General features: G+C 42.4%; 1 protein-coding gene across 1 annotated transcript in view; it reads left to right on the plus strand.

Moving 5' to 3' along the window:
- The window catches only part of NSMAF (neutral sphingomyelinase activation associated factor), a 66,440-nt gene that overhangs the window by 30,837 nt on the left and 13,052 nt on the right, over nt 1–22,551 (plus strand). Inside the window, 16 exon segments of the mRNA XM_070382371.1 lie at nt 528–578; nt 3,374–3,445; nt 3,730–3,777; nt 3,881–3,933; nt 9,381–9,510; nt 12,124–12,195; nt 14,112–14,220; nt 16,298–16,474; nt 18,089–18,168; nt 18,703–18,793; nt 18,891–18,954; nt 20,193–20,244; nt 20,344–20,443; nt 20,446–20,463; nt 21,209–21,340; nt 22,057–22,099. Of these exon segments, the coding sequence (XP_070238472.1) occupies nt 528–578; nt 3,374–3,445; nt 3,730–3,777; nt 3,881–3,933; nt 9,381–9,510; nt 12,124–12,195; nt 14,112–14,220; nt 16,298–16,474; nt 18,089–18,168; nt 18,703–18,793; nt 18,891–18,954; nt 20,193–20,244; nt 20,344–20,443; nt 20,446–20,463; nt 21,209–21,340; nt 22,057–22,099 (1,292 nt within the window).

Genomic DNA, 22,551 nt, shown 5'->3' on the forward strand with positions numbered 1-22,551 from the left:
CGGGATTAGGGCGCACGTGCGAGGAGGTTGATGCTCTGGGGCGTGTGTGTGTGTGAGATATGTGGTTGGTTGTGTGTGTGTATATGTGATATGTGGTTGCTAGTGTCCCATGTGAGGACAAGTGGCCTGGTGCATGTGAAAACTGTGCCTCTAGAAAAGAGAGGTTTCTCTATGTTGATGAATGGATTTCATACCACAGTGACTGTCTTAATCATTTCTTAGACAATGAACACTTAGGTTAGCCTCCTTCACTTGTGTGGTTACTGGGCTCAAGTGATGACATTGACAAGCCATCTTAAACATTGTATCGATCCTGCAGGGGTTGCTACCTTGTTTCCTTGATGAATCTCTTTTTAATTTAATGTTTGTTATTTTAACATCAGAACTTTAAAGCCATACTAATATTAATGCAAATGCTTTTGGAAATAGAGGTTAAATAACAATGATTTAAATTTGATTCATAACATCCATCAGCTCATCACTGACAACGTTTAATTATTTTACAACTATTTATTTGTCTTTTTCAGGTGTATTTCATTAAAGAACACAACATTGTTGCACCATATAAAATAGAAAGGGTAAGTAAGGTTTTTCCTTCATCCCCAACAATTTCCATAGTGATTTTGAGCAATAAGGTTCTGTGTCTGTGTTAACTTCTTTGATGGAGTATAATGATAACAGGTATTTAAAGGCTTGTTACTTAGCAGTTATAACAAAATTATCCAAGGGAGCCACAGACTTCAGTTCAAAAGATTTCAGTTAACTTTTTAGCTTAAAAATAAGTGGGTCTATTAGTGGGGGAAAAGGCTTAAATTATTAGGTTAAAAATTGAAATCAGAAGATACATCATATTTAATGGGAATCACTGAGGACTTCTTTTAAATGTTACAGAAATATTTATACATTATAAAATACCCTTATTTAAGAGCTCAGGAGAAGGCAATGGCAGCCCACTCCAGTACTCTTGCCTGGAAAATCCCATGGACAGAGGAGCCTGGTAGGCTGCAGTCCATGGGGTCGCTAGGAGTCGGACACGACTGAGCGACTTGACTTTCACTTTTCACTTTCATGCATTGGAGAAGGAAATGGCAACCCACTCCAGTGTTCTTGCCTGGAGAGTCCCAGGGATGAGGGAGCCTGGGGGGCTGCCATCTATGGGGTCACACACAGTCGAACATCACTGAAGTGACTTAACAGCAGCAGCAACAAGTGTATAAGTTCTCCTGATTGGGTAGAAGCTCTGAAGGACCATGAACACAGGACTCGTCACTAGACATCACATCCAACCACTCTGTGCTTTACTTAATGTTGTGGCTTCCCAAGTGGCTCAGTGGTAAAGAACCCGCCTGCCAAGGCAGGAGACGTAGGTTCAATCCCTGGGCAAGGAATATCCCCTGAAGGAGGAAATGGCAACCCACTCCAGTATTCTTGCCTGGAGAATACCATGAACAGAGGAGACTGAGCACAGACCCATGCTACAGTTTAGCATGTAGTCTACATGTAGCATGTAGCAGAGGAGACCTTACAGGACCTAGAGATGGGCCTAATGCTCCTGTCATGACTCCTCTGAATTAGGAAAAGCCCCACGTCTGAGCAGACTGCTGCTGGCTAGATGGCAGTCCTGGTCACAGGCCGGCCTGGCATGCGAGTCCTCGGCAGCAGCTGGGACAACTGGCCCCCAGTAGCCACCTCCAGGTTTTATGTGCAGGAAGCACCTGTGCACGCCGGTCAGTCAGGAGCAGTGAGTCCTCAGCGCTTGTTACTCACAGGCAGTGCCGTTGGCATCTGGGAAGGTTGCTTCTTCACTGTGAGGGGCTGTCCCTCACGTTACAGGCTGCTCCACCCACTGAGTGCTACCCCACACACACACTGTCCCCTGTTGTTGTGTGGCGCCTCCACATGTTGACAAATGCCCTGCAGGGGTGGCAGGACCATCCCCCTCCAAGCTGAGAACCACGGGTCATTGCACCCTCACTGCAGAGGTTCTCCTGACGCCTACTCAAGGTACAAATCTGCTGAAAAGTGACGTCAAAGGAAGTGGGTCAGGTTGTCTGAAGCAAAGAAAAGCTCTTTTGTTCCAGTGTGAATTAGGACACCAGAGGATTCTCAGGTTTAAAGGGGGGCATGATGACATTGACGATGGTGATGAGAGATGATAGACTGGGAAAACCCTTATTCCTCTGATGGGGAGACTGGTTCAGAAACAGTACATGGATGAATTCCCTTTGTGAGAAATCCAGAAACCGGTTCAGAGTGCCCTGTGCCCAGGTGAGAGTGAAGTGAGCCACACTGAAGGTGTAGGAATGTTGGAGCATCGTCTCACCATAGTCCCTCCCCTGGAACAGTGCACGTGATTGGAGGGAATGCCCAGTCCCCATCTTCTCACCTGTCCTGGAGCTCTGACAGGACCCATAATGCTCTAGATGTCTGGGGACCCTCCTCCCAAAACAGGAAAGAGCTGGGCTTGTGCAGCTGCTCCAGACTTTGAGCCAGAGACACAGGCAGATGCAGCCCAGCATACTCACCCTCGTGGGGAAGAGAAGAGTGCAGTTTGTGACACATAAAAAGTAACCGTCACAACAGTATGTGCACCCAGCCTCAGAGCACATGAGTGTGTGAAGCCGGCACTGACAGGCTGAAGGGAGAGACTGACAGCTGCACTGAACAGAGGAGGCTTCCACGTTCCACCTTCAATAATAGGCAGGTCATCCAGGCCGACGATCACTCGGGAAGCAGGACTCGACTGTACTCTAGCCAGATGGGCTTCACAGACACATGCAGAACATCCTGCCCAAGGACAGTAAGACACACTGTCTCACGGGCACAGGGGACATCCTCCAGGACAGATCACACGTCAGGTCACAAAAGAAGTCAGTAAGTCTAACAAGACTGATGTCATTCCAAGTATCTTTAACAGCCACCGTGGAGTGAAACCAGAAATCCATAGCAGCAGGAAGATTCATACGTATGTGGAGATTAAACAACCTTCTTGTGCAAACAGTGGGTCAAGAAGAAATAAAAAGGGAAATTTTAAAAATACTTCAAGATGATCAAAACGAAAACATACCTAAACGCCTAGGATGCTGCAAAAGCAATCCTAAGAAGGAAGTTTAGAGTGTTAAACGCTTACCTTAAGAAAAGAGGAAGATCTCAAATTAAAAAACCTAATTAGATACCTCAGGGACCTAGAAAAAGAAGAGCAAACTAAGCCCAAAGGCAGTGGAAGGAAGGAAATAGTAAACACAGAAGTAGATCTCCCAGGTGGGCTGAGGGAGTTGCCTGCACCTGTCAGCAGGGGTTGCAAATGTTCTCAAAATGATAGGTCCTGATGTGCTTGTTCTCCTCTGATTCAGTTCATCTTCCTCTTTTTCAGGGCATGATGGAGTATGTCTTCGAGCTGGATGTTTCAGGGAAAGTGGAAGATGTTGTGGAGACACTGCTTCAAGTAAGTCAGAGCTCTTCTCAGATATTCACTGGCAAACTTTTTTTAAAAAAATTTCATGTTCATACATCTCACCAAAACCATAACCTCTGGTATAAATCTGAATGAGATTTACTTGAATGTGTTGAACTTGAAAACTCTACATTAGGAAGAAGTCATAGATGTTTTAGAATGGCTCTTAGCTGTTACTGAGTAACAGAATGGTGGTTGTGTTTCATTGCTTCTAAGGAACTATCTTCTTATCATCAGAGAGAGAAATAAATCCGTGTATATTTCTGTACTCGTAGCTTCATAGAGCATCCTGTCTGGACAAACTGGGGGACCAAACTGCCATGGTGAGTTTCTAAAGACCTGTATCTTTATTGTGAATGAACCTGCATTGACGTGTCACTTACAGATACTTACAGCCATATTTTTTAAATGATTCTGTCTTAACAGATAACCGCTATCTTGCAGTCCCGTTTGGCTAGGACGTCGTTCGACAAAAACAGGTAAGTTTTCCATGATTTTGATTCCTGGTGGTGAAAGCAGCGGCGTTGTCATCTCAGGCCTCATTCAGTGTGTCTGCCATCGATGATGGGTGCTGGCGTCTGCCTCGCCCCAAAGCTGCTGACCTGGGGCAACGGCCCCGGCCTCAATGCCAGCGCAGAGTCCGGGGGCTCCTGGCCTCTTGAAGGCCTGGGGAATGGTGTCCCCCAGAACCTCCCAGTCTGTGAGCTTCTATCCTTTCAACGTTACTACCTCCGTTCAGGCCACCAGCCCCCACTGCTCAGGTTGCTGTGACGGCATTTAGCTTGTCACCCCTACACTCTTGAGTCTTTCCTTCTGCAGTCCCCTTTTCTCTACTCTTCTGAATGCGCTTTTAAAATGCTTTCTTTCTAAAGAACTTACTTGTTTATATCACTTGTGAGTTTGAAACTCCTCCAGAGGGTAAAGTATTCACTTTTCTAAGTATACAATATATTTTCTGCAAGTAACTATACTTTCATATTAACCTGTTCTCTGATTTGTTTCTTCCCATATTTTAAGTAGATTTCCTTCTGTTAAGTAGATCTGGGCTATTTGTCTGTTTCCGTCTGCAGTACCACTGTGTTAATCACTGTGTCTTAGTATCTGGCATGGCATTTCCTTTCTAATTTATGTCTTCAGTGTTTTGGTCTTACACATCCTGCGTCAAGTTAGAATCAGCTTGTCAAGTTCCATAGAAGAAAAGTATACTCGGATTTTTACTCCGATTGCAGTGAAACTCTGTTTAAGTCTTCCTTAGTGTCTTTTTTTTTTTTTTTTTTTTACAATTTTCTTTGTAAAGATCTTTCTTCTCTTGTGCTAGATTTATTCCAAGTACTTCATATTTTAGTGGTGTTTTAAATGGTATCCTAAAATATGTCATTTTCTCTTTATTGTTGACAAGTAGAATGAAGTATATTTTTGTGTATTCATTTTGTTTTTAGCAATCCTGCTAAACTTTGTTCAATTCCATTTACTTAATATATATGTATAGATTGTCTAATGTGTATAAAATCTCAGGTATGGATTATTGCAGTCTCTAGTCATGAGATGTCATTTTTACTTAAGATTTTTGTGTTTTGCTGTATCCTTGCAGCTTAGCAAAACAAAGTAGGACAAAGTAGAACATATTGGTTGAATAGATTATTCCGTGTTGGCTTTGGCTGAAAGCTTATGTGTATAAATGAGATTAGTTTGTAATACTCTGTTTTAGTGCTACCTTTATGAGATTTGTGAGCCTTGCACTATGTTTAAAAATGTTAGAGAGTTTGCTGGTAAAGTCATTTGCCAAGAATGTCTTTTCTATGGTTATGTTTGTTCTTTCTCTGTTTCACCTACATAGCATTACTTTTCATTTTTGTATTTGTAGGATGTTCCAGTTAAATGTGTTGCAGAAGGGCAAGTATAGCATTCATTTTAGAAAGGAAAAGAATAAGAATTATATAATAAGAATTAGCTTCTTTTGACCTACTTAGAATAGATAATTTTTCTAAGTAGCAATTTAGACTTTAATCCTGGGCTTCAGCATGACATGAATTTTAAAAATGGTTCACCATGAAAGTTTTAACTTATTCCAGTCTCCAGAGTGTTAGGCTGAAGAATTTGGGGGAGAAATATTTACAACATAAAGTGAAATATTGCAGGATTATATAATTCCTCTAAACGAAAGAAAATAAACTTTTGCTAAATAAATTTTCATCATACTTCCAAGGAAATACTTTTTTTTATTGAAGTATATTTTTTTTCCCTACTGTTCATTCTGAAAAACTTCAAATCCTCACAAGTCAAAAAGGTAATAGTGAACACAGATTCCCTGTGAGTCACGAAGTATTAATTTGTCAACATTTTGTGTAATTTGCGTTGGTCCTTGCATGGGCTTCCCTAGTGGCTCAGAGGTTAAAGCATCTGCCTGGAATGCGGGAGACCTGGGTTCGATCCCTGTGTCAGGAAGATCCCCTGGAGAAGGAAATGGCATCCCACTCCAGTCCTCTTGCCTGGAGAATCCCATGGAGGGAGGAGCCTGGTAGGCTACAGTCCATGGGGTTGCAAAGAGTCGGATGCGACTGAGCGACTTCACTTTCACTTTGCATGCTCGTACTGTTGCTTGCTGTGTGTGTGTACGTAAGTAACACACGTATGTCTATATGTTATATAAATAGGTATACATGTACAGCTGATGTGCATATGTATGTTGGTATGATGTATTTAAAATATGAGTATAACTTTTTCCTGAGCAATTTGAAATGACACTGCAAGACTCCCTCACACTTCACCCGCAACTACTTCAACATTTCTCCGTTACAGGAAGATCTCTGCCGCCCTCCATACTGTCACGATACTCACGCAGCAGTAGTCTGCATGCCAGGCAGCTCATGGCTCCATAGTCAGGTTTCCCCATTTACACCCCGAAATGTCCTTGTTAAAATACTTGGGATTAATTTTAGATTGAAAGATGTAAAGACAGGACAAAGAGTTCTTACTCTTCATCCAGTTCCCTGTACTGTTATATGTTTATATATAACATGTTTTATATATATACATGTTATATGTTTATATACAGCTTGTGTCAGAGACTATCACCCAGCTGAACCTCAGCAGGTACCGAAAGAACCTGCAGAGATCAGATGTCTCTACCTTAGTTGGAAGATGTCCCAATCTTGTCCACCTAGACTTAAGTGATAGTGTCATGCTGAAAAATGACTGCTTTCCAGAATTTTATCAACTCAACTACCTCCAACACCTATCACTCAGTCAGTGCTATGACATAATACCTGAAACTTTACTTGAACTTGGAGAAATTCCCACATTAAAAACACTATAAGTCTTTGGAATCGTACCAGACAGTACCCTTCAACTGTTAAAGGAAGCCCTCCCTCATCTACAGATTAATTGCTCCCATTTCACCACCATTGCCAGGCCGACCATTGGCAACAAGAAGAACCAAGAGATATGCGGCATCAAATGCCAACTGTCACTGGAGAAGCCCAGTTGCCTATGAAGCCTCTATTGCAAGATGGTGTCTCCTCTTTTCTTTGAACAGGGAAAGTAAGCAGGAAGCCCAATTGTGGAGAGCTCAGCTATTTTTATTCTTGGTTTTCTGTTGCCTTCCTTCTACAAGTATATTAGAGAACCATTGGAGACAGAAAACTATGAAGTGTTGCTTTTTAGAAATGACTGTGAAAGCTTTTATCACTGCTATACCCTTAAGAGCCTCAGCTCTACACTTTTTGAAATTTTAGGGAGAGTGAGCCTATAATTTCAAGATACCTTAAATAGCAAAATTTGAACCACATCTTCCAAGTGCCATTCTTCGTAAATCTATTTAGAATCAAGCTTAAAAATCACCAGCAAATCATTTTCGTAGCCTATATGGCAACTGAACATTCTTCTATTTAATTTTTCAGCACTGCTTTATTATAAGACATAGGTTGCAAAAAATAATAAGCTATTTGTATTGTAAGCTGAAAAGAATGAGAATCATAGAGTAGATCTGCAGCAGTCTCTTCTGAGGATGGCAAGAAAAATAGACATTTCAACTGTGCCTTTAGATTTGCAGTCAGGTTGATGGAAACAAATAGCCCCAGGTCATTCACCTTAAAACCTAAATAAAGAAACAATCTGCCAACCAGAGGTATAGAATTGGTATAGAATTTAAAGACTTAAAAGACAGTTTTCTATAACAGGTTAACCTGGGGTATCCTCTAATGCACATTAATGAAGTCTCCTTTATGTACAGTTGGGAAGGTCCCCTGGAGGAGAAATGGCAACCCACTCCAGTATTTTTGCCTAGAGAATCCCATGGACAGAGGAGCCTGGCGGGCTACAGTCCATGGGGTCACAAAAAGTCAGACATGACTGAGCGACTAATACTAATACTATATATATATAATATGTTTATATTATAGTATGTGGATGCTGCTGTCTTTTGAGCATAATCCTAGATTTTGATGCTATCAAAATTTTATTTTCCAATCATTTTTTACGGTATATAGAAAAGGTTTTTTTTTTTTTTTCATTTTTTTTAAACAATGACCTTGTATCCTATGGCTTTTCCAAATTCAAAATTTACTATTAGTTGGCTTTGGCTAGAACCTTATGTGTATAAATGAGATTAGTTTGTAATATTCTGTTTTATTGCTACCTTTTTGTGAGATGTGTGTCTTATACTACCTTTGAAAATGTTACAGAATTTGCTGGTAAAGCCATCTGTTTTGGGGGGTTTTGTAGATTCTACAGTGTTTCATCTGTCCATTATTGTTTAATCTGTGAATAATGACAGTTTCACAGAAATTCTTAAGGCTTTTATTTCTACTTCTCGCCTCATTGCACAGTTTGATTAACAGATGTGGTGAGAGCAGACATTCTTGCCTTGTTCTTGGTATTACAGGAAAGAGGTGTAATGTTTCACCGCGAAAGAATGCCAGCTGTAGGTTTTCATAGCTGTCCTTTAATCAGGATGAGGAAGTTTCTTATTATGTGTGGTTTGCTGAGAGTATTCTCAAAAATGAATGTAGAATTTTGTGAAGTGCTTCTTGTGCGTTTATTGAGATCATCTTTTTTCTTTCATTCTGTTGATAGTATGAATTATGTTGATTGGTTTTCCATTGTTAAAACAACCTTGTATTCGTGGGGTGAATCCAACTTGCTTATGATGTATTGCTTTTTTTGTTTACATATTACTGGATTTTCTTTGCTAGCATTTCATAAAGGACTTTTTAAATTCCTTTTTATTTTTGGCCGTGCTGGGTCTCTGTTGCTGCGCTCAGGCTTCCTCTGGTTGTGGCGAGCGGCGTCTACTCTTCATCTCGGGGCACAGCTTCTCGTTGCGGTGGCTTCCCTTGTTGGGAAGCCCGGGTTGGCTCTGGTAGGGTACACGAGCTTCAGTAGTTGTGGCTGTAAAGGATTTTACATCTCTGTTCATGGATATTGCTCTGTAAATCTTAGTGTATTTGTGAGGTTTTGCTATCAGGGTTATGCTTGCCATATAACATGAGTTTAGAAATGCCTTTAGTCTCTGTTTGCCAAAAGAATGTGTGCAGGACTGTATTTCTTCCTTAAATTTTTAGTAGAATTTATTGGTAAAGCCATACAGGCCTGAAGTGTTCTTATTCAATTTATTCACTCGACGTAAGACTACTTAGGTTGTCTGTTTCTTCTTGTGCCTGTTTGACAAGTTTTTTCACTTGTCTGTCTTCTCTGCTGTGATACATAACCTCATTTATTTTTTCAAAATCAAGTACTCATTGTACCCATTAAAAGAAAGGCAGTTTTATTTAGGCGACTAGCTTATGTCACCGCTTTTCTTATATTAAGTGTTGTGTTTAGATACCTGTTCTGCAGAGTCACCCTGGAGCTCCCTCAGATAAAGTTAAGCCTAGAAAGTAGATTGATTTCTGATTTTTCTTGCTTTTGCTGGAAAACGTATCCTCAGGTTCCAAAGTGTTTCTGAAAAGCTGCACATGGAATGCAAAGCAGAAATGGTGACACCTCTGGTGACGAACCCTGGCCACGCCTGCGTCACTGACACCACCCTCTATTTCCAGCCTCTCAACGGGTACCCGGTAAGCGGACTGCGGGCCAGGGAGAGCTCCTTTGCACTGCAGTTTTCGTCTTCTGTGAACTTTTCATTCTCTGAACTTGACCTTACTGTGTTCTCACATTTTGGTGAGAGTCAGAATGACCGCCCCTGCTCATCCAGCATCTGGTATTTAACAGGCTCCCCGTGTGACCTTGACATTTGACCTCCCCTAACTTGTTTTCTGTGACTTCGGGGTCACTTGCTGTCAGCGATGCGAGAAGAAACCCCACCCCTCCCGATTTTAGTAAAGGGTCCTTAGAGATTTATGCGTTCTGCACTCATGCAAGTGAGCAGTGAAATCTACTAAGGTTAAGGAAAATGGATGTTTCCCATGTACCTGCTTATCTGTACCCCTGAGTCATATTTCTCGTTATTCCTTAATTATAAACACAATCAGTAGGTCTGAGTCTTGCCCAGAGAAGTGGTAGAAAGTGGTCCTCTCCGGCGGCGCAGAGGTGCGTGCTGAGATGCTGTCACTGGGCAGCTGCAGGGGTGGTGCTGGAAGCAGGCTTCTCTTCCACGATGCCTGTAGACTCACTTGGCCAGACAGTAGAGACTCAGATTTCTACACTAAACCTTGTTAAGATTAGAGGCTTTATCTAGATCTGGCCCCTTTTCAGAGCGGTTCATTGAAAGAGCAGAAATCCCAATACTCTGCTCGTGCGTTGGTCCTTTTGGCCGGCAGCTTTAAGAACAGGAGTGTTTTCTGCCATGGAAGAAGTTCTCCCAGTTGGTCAGTCATTGTATGTGCTTCCCTGGTGTTGCTAGAGGTAAAGAATCCACCTGCTAATGCAGGAGATGTGATAGACACAGGTTCCATCCCTGGGTTGGGAAGATCCCCTGGAGAAGGAAATGGCAACCCACTCCAGTATTATTCCCATGGACAGAGGAGCCTGGTGGGCTACAGTCCATGGGGTCGCAAAGAGTCAGATGCAACTGAGCACACCACACACACACTCACACACACACACTCACTGAAACGCAAATATATCCTTTTCTGTGCTGTGCTTAGTCGCTCAGTTGCATCCGACTCTTTGCAACCCCATGGACTGTAGCCCACCATGAGGATTCTCCAGGCAAGAATACTGGAGTGGATTGCCACCCTCCTCCAGGGGATCTTCTCAACCCAGGGATTGAATCCAGGTCTCCCACATTGCAGGCAGATCCTTTACCGTCTGAGCCCCCAGGGAAGCCCTTTTCTACGTGGTGCTATAATGAGTCTGTCCACCAGGTGGTGCAGCACACCCACTGGGCCCTCCAGTGGACAGAGAACTGGCCTTCCGTGTGGTGTGATAAATTGTATGGGCCACCACAGTTGCTGTGGCTTGAGTCAGTACTTCTGCAAAAATATCTGAGTATGTGCCATAGCTTCAGAGTCCCAGGTGTCTGGGCTGGGGGCCTTGGCCAGTCTTCTTGCAGCTTCCACCGCTGCATACCCTGCCTCTGTGGGCTCCTCCTCCCTCTCATGTGGGGAGGAGGGTGGACCTGTAGCCTTTTGTAACCTTGTTCCTCTCTTACTAGCATTTCAAGGCTCCAGAGAAGCAAGAAAATTTCTTTCATAAAGTATAGAGGCTCTCGTTTTTACTATAGTTTATGAGCTTTATTACACTGAGGTTTGGGCTTCCCTGGTGGCTCAGTTGTAAACAACCTGCCCTGCTAGTGCAGGAGATGCGGGTTCGACCCCTGGGTCAGGCAGAGCCCCTGAAGGAAGAAATGGCAACCGCCTCCGGTGTTCTTGCCTGGAAAATCCCATGGACATAGATGCTTGACAGGGTACAGTCCATAGGGTCGCAGAGTCGGACATGGCTTAACGCCTGAACAGCACCACTGTAGTTTAAGGAGACAAAAGACAGGGCTCTAAAAAAGATGCATATTAGTTTCTGAGCAAACTATAGGTCTATAAAAGCAAAATTCCTGTGAGGTTGTACACACCAATCCTTTAATGCTCTTTATCACTCAACAGCTTTCCAAAACCTGAAAGGTAGATGCCTAGGGATCCCCTGGTGGTCCAGTGGTTGAGACGTCAGCTTCCAATGCAGAGCGTACAGGTTCACTCTCTGGTCGGGGAGCTGTAAGATCCTATATGCCTCGCGGCCAAAAAACTGAAATGTAAAACTGCTTCTGCAGTATCGTAACAAATTCAATAAAGACTTTAAAAATGGCCCACATAAAAAAAAAAAATCTTAAAGATGAGTGCATTATCATTCTGAGAAGTTGAGTACCAAAGCAGAGTGAGTAGAGGGACATGTCCACGGTCACAGAGCTAGTGGAAAGGGCAGGCTGGCACATAGTGGGGTGTGCCCTGTCCTAAGAGCCCCCTTTCTAGCCGTTCACTTGTGACCTGTTGGGAAGTTAAGATGGGCTCATCTTTCCCTTTCTGATACCGAAGGGGAGCTTCTAATTGCGTCAGAATGTTGCAGTTTGAGATCTCTCTTTTGTTGTTCAGTCGTGTCTGACTCTTTGTGACCCCATGGACTGCAGCATGCCAGGCTTCCCTGTCCTTCACCATCTCCCAGAGTTTGCTCAGACTCATGTCCGTTGAGTCGGTGATGCCATCGAACCAGCTCATCCTCACTCTCTCTCTCTCCTTTTAAAGAAACCCGTGGTCCAGATAACGCTCCAGGACATCCGCCGCATTTACAAGAGGAGACACGGCCTCATGCCTCTGGTGAGTTCCCCTGGAGGATGGGCGTCTTGTCTCCGGGTTGGTCAGTGGTTCATTGACTTAAAGCCCCCGGGGCCACTCTGGAAGGTGCCTGCATGTTGTGTTGTAAGCAGATGGGCTCTGAGTCTCATGGCTCCTTCTTCTGGGTAAGCTGGCAGTTTTTAAAGGAGCAGCTCTTTTGGTAGGTGGGAGGGCTGCGGGGAACATGTTCTTGGCTCCCAGAGCAAGAGGACTCGAACACCCTGGGTTTCTCCCTCCCAAGTAAGTGCTCAGGGCTTTGGGTTTGTACATGTAGAACCGGTCCAGGGCTCCTTGCCGCCACCCTGTTACAGCCCAGCAAGGTCTCCAGGCAGAGCTTAGAAGTTCTTACAGAGCCAGCCCTCAGTGGAACTGTAGCACAGTCACTGTGGACTTAGATTACTTCTGCCTCCAGGCCTGGGGAGAGGGGAAACGGATAAGGTAACCATTTCAACCACCAGGGCTGTCCTGCCTGCCATGCCTCTTATCTCAGGGATAAGCCCAAGTCCACCCTCCTGTGAGTCACACACTTATAATCTAGAAACCAGTCCCCACAAAGGATGTGACTCCAGGGGCTTGTCATTTGATGTCAATATCAATGTATTTGTTCTCCTTTGAAGATGAACCAGTGAGTTGGTGGCATTACAAAAGCATTGTGGATATTAAAGCAGCTTGTTTTGGTGTTTTATCTTTATGAAATTTAACTGTTTTCCTGCCTCTCTTACATAGAAGGTGATTCTCCATTTTCAGTACCAGTAGAGGATTAGGGAAACAGATGCTGTTAAAAATACAGAAATATAGTCATAAAGAGAGAAGAAATTGGCATTGATTAAGTACTTTGTGTGTACTGGGCAGTTTATGTACAGTATCTGTTCATTAGCACAGCCTCTCTGAGGTTACAAGATACCCTATTTTACAAAGAAATTGAGACTCCAGGAGTTAACTAGTAATATGAAAGCCTGTATTTGAACCTAGGACAATGCTTTGTTTTCATCCTTTCTGTTACTGTCCCGTCTTGGCCTCACCAACACATCATCTATACAACTCAACAGTTTTCTTAAGAATAATTGCAAGTTCCTATTTGAATGAATTCAATTATCAATTTGTTAAATTGAAATAGTTATGGTTGAATTAGTTTTTCATCAATAAGAGGATCACTCAAGTAATTTATGTTTCCATGTGGCGCTTGTGGTAAAGTATCTGTCTGCCAATGCAAGATAGGCAAGAGAGACAGGTTCGATCCCTGGGTAGGGAAGATCTCCTGGAGAAGGAAATGGCAACCCATTCCAGTATTCTTGCCTGGAAAATTCCATTAACAGAGGAGCCTGGTGGGCTACAGTCCATGGGAATACAAAGAATCAGATACGGCAGGGCACACAAAGTGAATTATATTCATTCAGTGAAATATTACATAGTCGTTAAAATATAAACCAACCATGTATAAATCAACATACACAAATCTCAAAAACCTAATCAGAAAAGTATGTATTTTTTAATATACAAAAATGCTACATATATTTAGAGGCACATAAAAATGTACTTAAAAGTATAAAAAGTATGCCTGAGAGTTCTAAATACAAAAATCAGAATTATGATTGAATTTATAAAGGAAAGCTAAACATTTGTGTTTGAAAAAATATGTGAAGACACAAGTTGCCAATTTTGATTCAGCACAAATTCACAAATGTGATTACCAATAAAAATACTCAGCACTAAAAGCGATTTTATAAAGTTTAGCTGAAATACATGTCTTGTTCTCATGTTATATAAATTAAATGAAGAGCTGGGGAATATGCACACAAGACCTACAAATAAAAAATGCAAGTGTTGAATTGAAAGGCTTTTGTACTTGAGTCCCTCACACTGAGGTGCCCTTTGTTCTGTCCTCCCTGGATTTGTAGGGCTTGGAAGTGTTTTGCACAGAAGATGACCTGTGTTCCGACATCTACCTGAAGTTCTATGAACGTCAGGACCGAGACGACCTCTACTTTTACATCGCTACATATCTAGGTTTGGTGCCCACCCGTCCTTGTATCTGTTCACGTGGGGGTGGTTCAACAGTGGAACAGTCGCTGTGTCCACTGTCACCTCTCCAGGGTCCCCTTTATCTGTTCTCATTGGTAACCATCATTAGCAGAGTGGCATTTTAAAAACAAAGGGAAATATAAATGAAATTTGGTAATAGTTCACTCAAATTCGGTTTTTTAAAAAACCCTTGGTGAGGTTTTTCTGTATCTTAACGACACCCAAGTTGAATGGATTATAAAGAATACACGTGGTCATTTTTTATGTCCAGTCCTGTCTTCCGTTGGTTTATGAATGCCAGGACTGGGTTTCCTCATGTGAGACAGTGGGGTATGCATTCATGTGTTTGCATTAATTGCGGTCCTAATCACAAAACTGGGAGACGGTACAAAAGGAACACGTGAGCCTGCGATGCTCTTATGGTACCCTGGAGCAAGTTTGCTCCTAACTACTACTTCCTCAGTCTTCCATGGGAAATGTGAATTTTCCCACTTTTGTCAGAGAAGACACCTGTATTTTCTTTTTTTTTGAGCACAAACATATTAAGTTGTATGGTTGAATTAAGTTATTCTTGGTTTCAGAGTTGTCAGATGACTAGAATGGGATGCGTTAAGTACATGTTGGAATTTGATTAATACCATCTCAGTTTTGTTTGCTGTTCCAGTGTGCAGTGAACCCATTTATGAAGTAGTGAGTTAATTCCCTTAGAAAAGAAATTTTCTCTCAAGGAGGAATTGTTTGTTTTCACATGAAGAACATAGTTTAAAGTTTATAAGTGAACTTTACTAAAGTTCATATTTGCTTATTCTCACATTAAGCTATTCAGTTTAACTCAGTCCATAACTATAGCTTTGCTTTGGGTTTACTGTTATCTCCTGCCTCCCAATTTAATTTTTTCATTTAATTTTTCTAACTGTAACAAGCTTGCAACAAAAAACTCAACTCTCATAGTGAGTCCTAAAATCTTAAACCCACCATGGTCTAGAAAGTCTGCTTCTGTGAAGTGTCCTTTCCGAGTTTATTCCTGAGATTGTTCAGACTTCCTCTGTGATGTTCTAAGAATGGAAAATCAGAGGATAAGTGTTCTGATTTTTTTTTTAAGCCCTTTCCCGGTAGCTAGAGAAGAAACTTGGCAAAGTATTTAAGAATAAATATTGAATCAGCAAATGAGGGAAGTTGTTTTATGCTGCCAATAAAAAATTGAAAGCAGAATTTTCTAAACATAATAGAAAAATGGACTCATTTCTCAGGAAGATTCTCACTGGTGTCACACAATCTGTGTTTTCCTTCTTTTCTGAGGTTATTTCCAGGTGGTCTCTCTGGGCCTTCTAGTTGAGAAATCACGTCCTCCTGACAGACACCTGATTTCTTCTTCAGCAGTTTCTGTTCTTTTCTGTATTCCTCACTTGCATAAATAATACATAGTCATTGACAAATCAGCTGTGTGCCTGTCTTCCAGATCTAAAAGAGAAAGAAAAGATGGTTTTGTTTTGATTTCGTAGGAAATGGAGGAAATGACCTTTTTCAAATGGTAATGGCTTCTTAAAGACATTGAAATTCAAGCACATTGGGAACAATTCTTTGTTAGTAAATACATGTTGTAGACTACAGATAAATATAGTAAACATTATATGTTGCCATGTAATATTGATGTATTTGCTTTATATTTTCATGTTTGTTTTATGTCATATCTATTTAATAGATGTGATTCTTTATATCCTATATTTTATAGATGTGATATTCTATGTCATATCTCTCACAGATATGATGTTTTATATATTTAATAGATACAGTATGTTTCCTGTCATATATCTCATAGATATGTTGTTTCATATCACATATTTGATCATTTTCCCTCCTGGATCTTAGAGATGCTCATCCTTGACCAGACAACTCTTTTGTGAAAACAGATTAGCCTACTTTTCTTTTTTTGAAATGTGCTTTTCAACAGTGGGTTGAAGGGTCTACACTGCAAGCCCCTGTAGGAACGTCACTTGCTGAGTGGCCGTGGCCTGCATGCACTGAGCGTGGTGTGACCCGGCCTGTCCCCCTGTCCCCACAGAGCACCACGTGCCGGAGCGCACGGCCGAGGGCTACACGCTGCAGTGGCAGCGCGGCCTCCTGTCCAACTACCAGTACCTGCTGCACCTCAACTCGCTGGCCGACCGCAGCTGCAGCGACCTCTCACAGTACCCCGTGTTCCCCTGGGTCATCGGCGACTACAGCAGCTCTGAGCTGGGTGCGTGCGCGGGCCTGGCTTTCAGAGCAAAGAGCTCGCTCCGTCCTAGGACCACGTTGTGATTCGTGAGCAGAATAAAACCCATTCCATCTCGTGACTCTAGGTGGCCAGTTTCTGCGCCGTGATGCTGGATAACACGTGTTACGTGAATTACGTGTGTTCTGTGTGTTCTCTCTACTGTCTCTGAATTTTTTTTAATCCTAAAGAAACTACTCACATACGTCTTGAAAGCCATACCCAGAAAACACGCATGTGATCTTTAGCCAGTGTTACCATAATTACCAACAAGTATTGTTTTCAAATACTGAAGAGTTTACTTGGAAAATCGCATCTCAGGTTATCATATTAAATGTCAATTCATATTCAAAAATGTGATTATCAAAAGTAATAACTATTATAGAGCACTTAGTTCAGTTCAGTAGCTCAGTCGTGTCTGACTCTTTGCAGCCCCATGGACTGCAGCACGCCAGGCCTCCCTGTCCATCACTAACTCCCAGAGTTTACTCAAACTCATGTAGAGCACTTAGAAAGTACTGAAATACTCAAGGAAATAAGAATCATCAATAATCACATTACTGAGAGAGTATATTTCTTTCTCTCAAATTATTTTACCAAAATTATTGTGATTGCATAGTAATTTTATAATGGCTTAAAATTAGATATTGTGAAGATTTAATTACTTTTGACAGTTCACTGATTGCTCCCTTTTACTTGAAAGAGGTGACAGCTTTTCTAGGAATATTATTTATCTGATAATTTTCAGGTCCCCAGTTCTCCAATTATGCTATTATCATAGGATAATATTCACAGTAACTCAAACCTAAAAAATAAATTTTGATAGAATAATGGGCTTTGAAATTTGTTTACTTTTTTTTGCTGTCATTTTACTTGGAATATAATTTTTCTTAATCAGTAGGTCTTTTTTTAAAATCAATATTGTGAACATTTTCAAATTAGATTTTATTCTTGAGTGGTTGTAGCTAACACTCAAAAGTTCTAACCTTTACAGCTGTATAAATAACCACCAGAAATACTGTGATTCTAATGGATCTGTAACTTTTAGAAAGCTGTTTATTATTTGGAAATAAATGTGCATGTGAATCAGTTCAGGGGGTAATGTTATTAAGTATAAGCTTGCCAGCTTTCTATTTTCTTTTCTTTTTTTTTTTTTATTGAATTATCATTGGTTCACAGTGTTGTGCCAATATCTGTTGTACAGCAAAGTGTCTCAGTTTACACACATATGCAGTATTTTTTTATATTCTTTTCCATTATGGTTTATCACAGGATTTTGAATATAGTTCCCTGCATTATACTGTAGGACCTTGTTGTTTTTCCATTCTAAATGTAACAGTTGGCATGTGCTAACCCCCAGCAGCTGCTCATCCCTCCCACCTCCACCATATCCTTGGCAACCACTAGCCTGTTCTCTGTGCCCGTGAATCTGTTTCTATTTTGTAGATGGGCTCATTTGTGCTATATTTTAGATTCCACATATGAGTGATATGATAGACGGTATTTGTCTTTTTTTTTCTGACTTACTTCATTTAGTATGATCATCTCTAGTTGCATCCTTCATTTTAATTAATTTTTGACAATCTGTTTCTTTTGCAGATCTGTCAAATCCAGAGACCTTCCGGGATCTCAGTAAGCCAGTAGGGGCCCTCAACCAGGAGCGTCTGGAGAGGCTGCTGGTACGTGGACCCGGGGATTCCTGGTTTCTAGGCAACCCAGGAGCCATGGCCTGTGTTTTTATAGCTCCTGACACTCGTTTCCCCAAAACTTGGTGGAGGTGTATTCGAAGAGACCAAAGGTTCTGAGCATATTCTTTACCCTCCTCTGCCTCTGCCTTCCTTCCCCGAGGAATTTAGCTGCTTAGCATTTGCTTACAGTTCAGTGGGTAGGAGCTGAGCTCATCATAGGTTTGCCAATTTATTTTCACGATGAAGTTACCCTTTGGCGAATGGCACAAAAGATAGGTAAAATTTCTTCTTCTCAATCCCACCCCAGCAGACATTGTTACCACTGAGCCAAGAAAACCAAGATGCTTGTTGCAAGAATGCTGTGTTTCTTCAGTTTCCCCCCTCTTTTTATCTGCTCCTTTTCCTATTTAAGAGAGAAACTAGGGGCTAGGATGTGATCAGGTCATGGTTTCCTTAGGCTTTGCTCCCGGATCAGTTACTGTCTTCCCAGCCAGCCCTCACAGGCCTCCTCTCCCCATGCTGCAGACCCGCTACCAGGAGATGCCGGAGCCCAGGTTCATGTACGGCAGCCACTACTCCTCCCCAGGCTACGTGCTCTTCTACCTGGTCCGGATCGGTGAGCTGCTTCATTGTCACTCCCTGGGGACGCACGTGTGCACGTGGGCTCTGCAGTGATTCTGTGAGCTTATTAACTCTGGTTTCTCCCCCTCCAGCGCCAGAGTACATGCTGTGCCTGCAGAATGGAAGGTTCGACAACGCAGACAGAATGTTCAACAGGTAGACATCTGTGCCTCACATTCTACTTTTTAAACCTTCTCATTTATACATGCACAATATGTTTATCTGGAAAAACTAGATATAAACAAAAATGGAAGGACATGTAAGAAAACATATATAGTGTAAGTTTAAAAACACTTCTGTTTATTCCATAAACTTTTATCCAGTATGTAAAAGATTGTAGTTTTCTATATATACATAAATGGTTGGACTTCCCAGGTAGCTCAGACGCTAAAGAATCTGTCCACAGTGTGGGAGACTTGGGTTTGATCCATGGCTTGGGAAGATCCCTGGAGAAGGAAATGGCAACCCACTCCAGTATTCTTGCCTGGAGAATTCAGTGGACAGAGGAACCTGAAAAGTTACAGTCCAAGGGATCACAAAGAGTGGAACACAACTGAGCGACTGACACACACACACAGTAATGTTATATCTGTTCCTCTTAGGCTTTGTGTAGTTGTGTGTGTGTGTGTGTAAATGTGAGAACATACCTTAAATAGTTTTTTGTCCTGCCTTTTGCAGTCTTGTATTAAATCTTAAAATTTTCCCCATATTGTTAGATGTTCTGCAAAACAGTGATTGTTTTTTTTTTTTTTTAATGACTGTATCCCTTCCTAATGTATGACATAATTTAACTGTTTATTTGTTGTTGGACATTTAGGCTGTTTCCAACATTTCATTATTCTAAATAAGCCTGCTATGAATTGAATACAATTCCCTGTGAGTGTTTAAATATTTTTTAGTTACAAAAGTAATTTTCTTACCATGAAAAGCAGAGAGTATAAAGAAGAAAATAACTTCGCTTGGCATCTGACCACACTGAGATAGAACTCACTGTTCATCTTTTGGTCTGTGTCTTTTCTAGTCTTTTTCTAAGCTCTGCACGTGTCTATTTATAATCCCTTTTTGAAATGAGCTGTTAAAATAATTGTGCTCATTTTTCATGTTTAAGCACCTGCCCGGAGTGGCCCTTCAATGAGGCCATGTGTGGGGGAGGCTCCTGTCTTAGACTTGTGGATGTCCCCACCCCAGGTCCATGTCCTGACCCTGTGCTCACACCCTGTGTGGACCCAGAGTTTTCTTGTCTGTAAAAGGGGAGTGGGGGGGACTCATGTGAATGTTGGGAATTATGAATTAATAAGAGAAATGATCTGACTTAGGTAAAGTGTAGAATAGCGCCCTGGCTATTTCCATACCCTCGATTTAAAATCAGTTGAATTTTTTTTTTTCATATTTAGTATTGCAGAAACTTGGAAAAACTGTTTGGATGGTGCAACCGATTTTAAAGAGGTAAGCAGTTACCAAGCTAATGATTCACTGGGCTTGTGGCTTCTAACTGCTTTAAAAATGTTTGCTGCTGTTCTTTTCTTTCTTCCGCAAAACTTTCAGCTGATCCCGGAATTCTACGGTGATGATGTCAGCTTTTTAGTCAACAGTCTGAAGTTGGATTTGGGGAAGAGACAAGGAGGGCAGCTGGTTAACGACGTAGAGCTCCCCCTTGGGCACGGAGTGAGTACCACCTGGGAAGCGCTGAATCTCGGAAACCCTCCACTTAGTTGTGCAATTTCAGTATTGTTATTTAGTTGCTTAGATTTTTTAAAACAACAGTAGAATTCTCTGTCTGGAGGAGATGGTAAAAATCTACTCCAAATTGTAAGTATTCTGTGAGACCGTGATGTAAAAACATTATTATGTACTTGAGAGAGCTAAATGTAAAAATGATTTTTGCCTCTTCCTCCACCGCAGATTTATATTTTACATGATGGAAGGGGTGGGTGAGCCTCAGTAAGGACCATGTCCCTCTGGCCTGTCCCAGAAGCCCTGCCTGCATGCCTGCGTGTGTGCTTAGTTGGTTAGTTTGTGACCCCATGGACTGTAGTCCGCCAGGCTCCTCTGTCCATGGAATTCTCCAGGCAACCCACTCCAGTATTCTTGCCATTTCCTCCTCCAGGGGATCTTTCTGACCCAGGGATAGAACCTGCGTCTCCTGCATTGGCAGGCGGGTTCATTACTGCCGGTGCGCCTGGGAAGCCCCAGTGTCTGTCGACATGTGGATTGACAGAAGGAATGGGAGAGGTATCCCTGGTGGTCCGGTGGTTAAGACTGCACATTCCCAATGCAGGGGGTCAGGGTTCAGTTCCTGGTTGGGGAACTAGATCCCGCAAGCCCTACAGCCTGGCCAAAAGGAAAAAACAAAGGAATGGGAGGAAGTCAGGTGGCATCCCTGGGTGTTCTGATGGTGGCTTCCTCCTAGGTCCCGAGGATTTTCTCCGGAAGAGCAGAGCCGCGCTGGAGAGTGAGTACGTGTCCGAGCACCTGCATGAGTGGATCGACCTGGTGTTTGGCTACAAGCAGCAGGGCCAGGATGCTGTCGGAGCCCATAATGGTGTGTAGCAGCCATGGAAACTCCATTCAGCATTTGATGGAAGCAAAAGCAAACCCCCCACAATGGGCTCAGCACAGCCCAGCTTGTTTCCTTGGCCAAAGCATCTGGTCTCAATATATGGGGTCTCCTGGCTCAGAGACCCTGGATTCGATCCTGAGTAAAGAGGAGGAAGTGCTTTTGTCTAAAAACACCCACTCCTCTGTGATCCAAGGGGTCTATGCTGAAGTATCCTACCTTCAGCATGTCCACTACATCCCATTCAGTAATTTCTGCTAAAGCTCAGTCAGGATAGGATTGAACAGCTCCTGCAAGGGCCCTGGGGCTTCTGTGTTACTGAGCAGATGGGAGCCAGCTGCAGCCCTCCTCTTCACGGTCAGCTCTTGTCTCCTCCAGGCTCCTCGGCACTGGTGGCAGGAGGTGGTCTGACCCCTCACTTGTCCTCCACACACGGCACTCTGTGCTTACCCCAGGAGAAGGCGCCGACTGAGACACGCACCCAGATAACAGAGTGTCTCACCACCAGTTAGACTGCAGCTCAGAAAACCAACAGTCCTCATTGATGTTGGCCCAGGCTGGGTGGTATAAGGCTATTTTGCAAAGTGAAAATCAGTTTCTTTGAATACAACTTAAAATTTGTTGTTTTTAAAATTCTGAGCATTGTGAATTGGAAGAAAACAGTACAGCTTTCAATAGTGTTTTTGTGTCTCTTTTTCCAGTGTTTCATCCGCTGACCTATGAAGGAGGTGTGGACTTGAACAGGTATTTACGTGTCTGTAAGGAATTTTCTTGGGCTTCCCTGGTGGCTCAGACAGTAAAGCGTCTGCCTGCAATGCAGGAGACCCGGGTTCAATCCCTGGGTTGGGAAGATCCTCTGGAAAAGGAAATGGTAGCCTACTCCAGTACTCTTGCCTGGAAAAATCCATGGACGGAGGAGCCTAGTAGGCTACAGTCCATGGGGTCGCAAAGAGTCAGACATGACTGGGCGACTTCACTTAAGGAATTTTCTACTTGAGCCACAAATGAGCTCTGTGTCTAAATGATGAATGCAGTTATCTGAGGATATAAAGGCATGGGAATGTTACAGTGAATTATAGCCCGCTTTTACCATTATATAAAATACTGAGCCTCAGAAATTAAAGACATGTAATATGGTCTGGGGGCCTTCCCTGGTGGCTCAGTGGTGAAGAACCCACCTGCCAACACAGGAGATG

The sequence above is a fragment of the Bos mutus genome, chromosome 14 (assembly GCF_027580195.1).
Source record: "Bos mutus isolate GX-2022 chromosome 14, NWIPB_WYAK_1.1, whole genome shotgun sequence".
In the NCBI taxonomy this organism is placed as follows: domain Eukaryota; kingdom Metazoa; phylum Chordata; class Mammalia; order Artiodactyla; family Bovidae; genus Bos; species Bos mutus.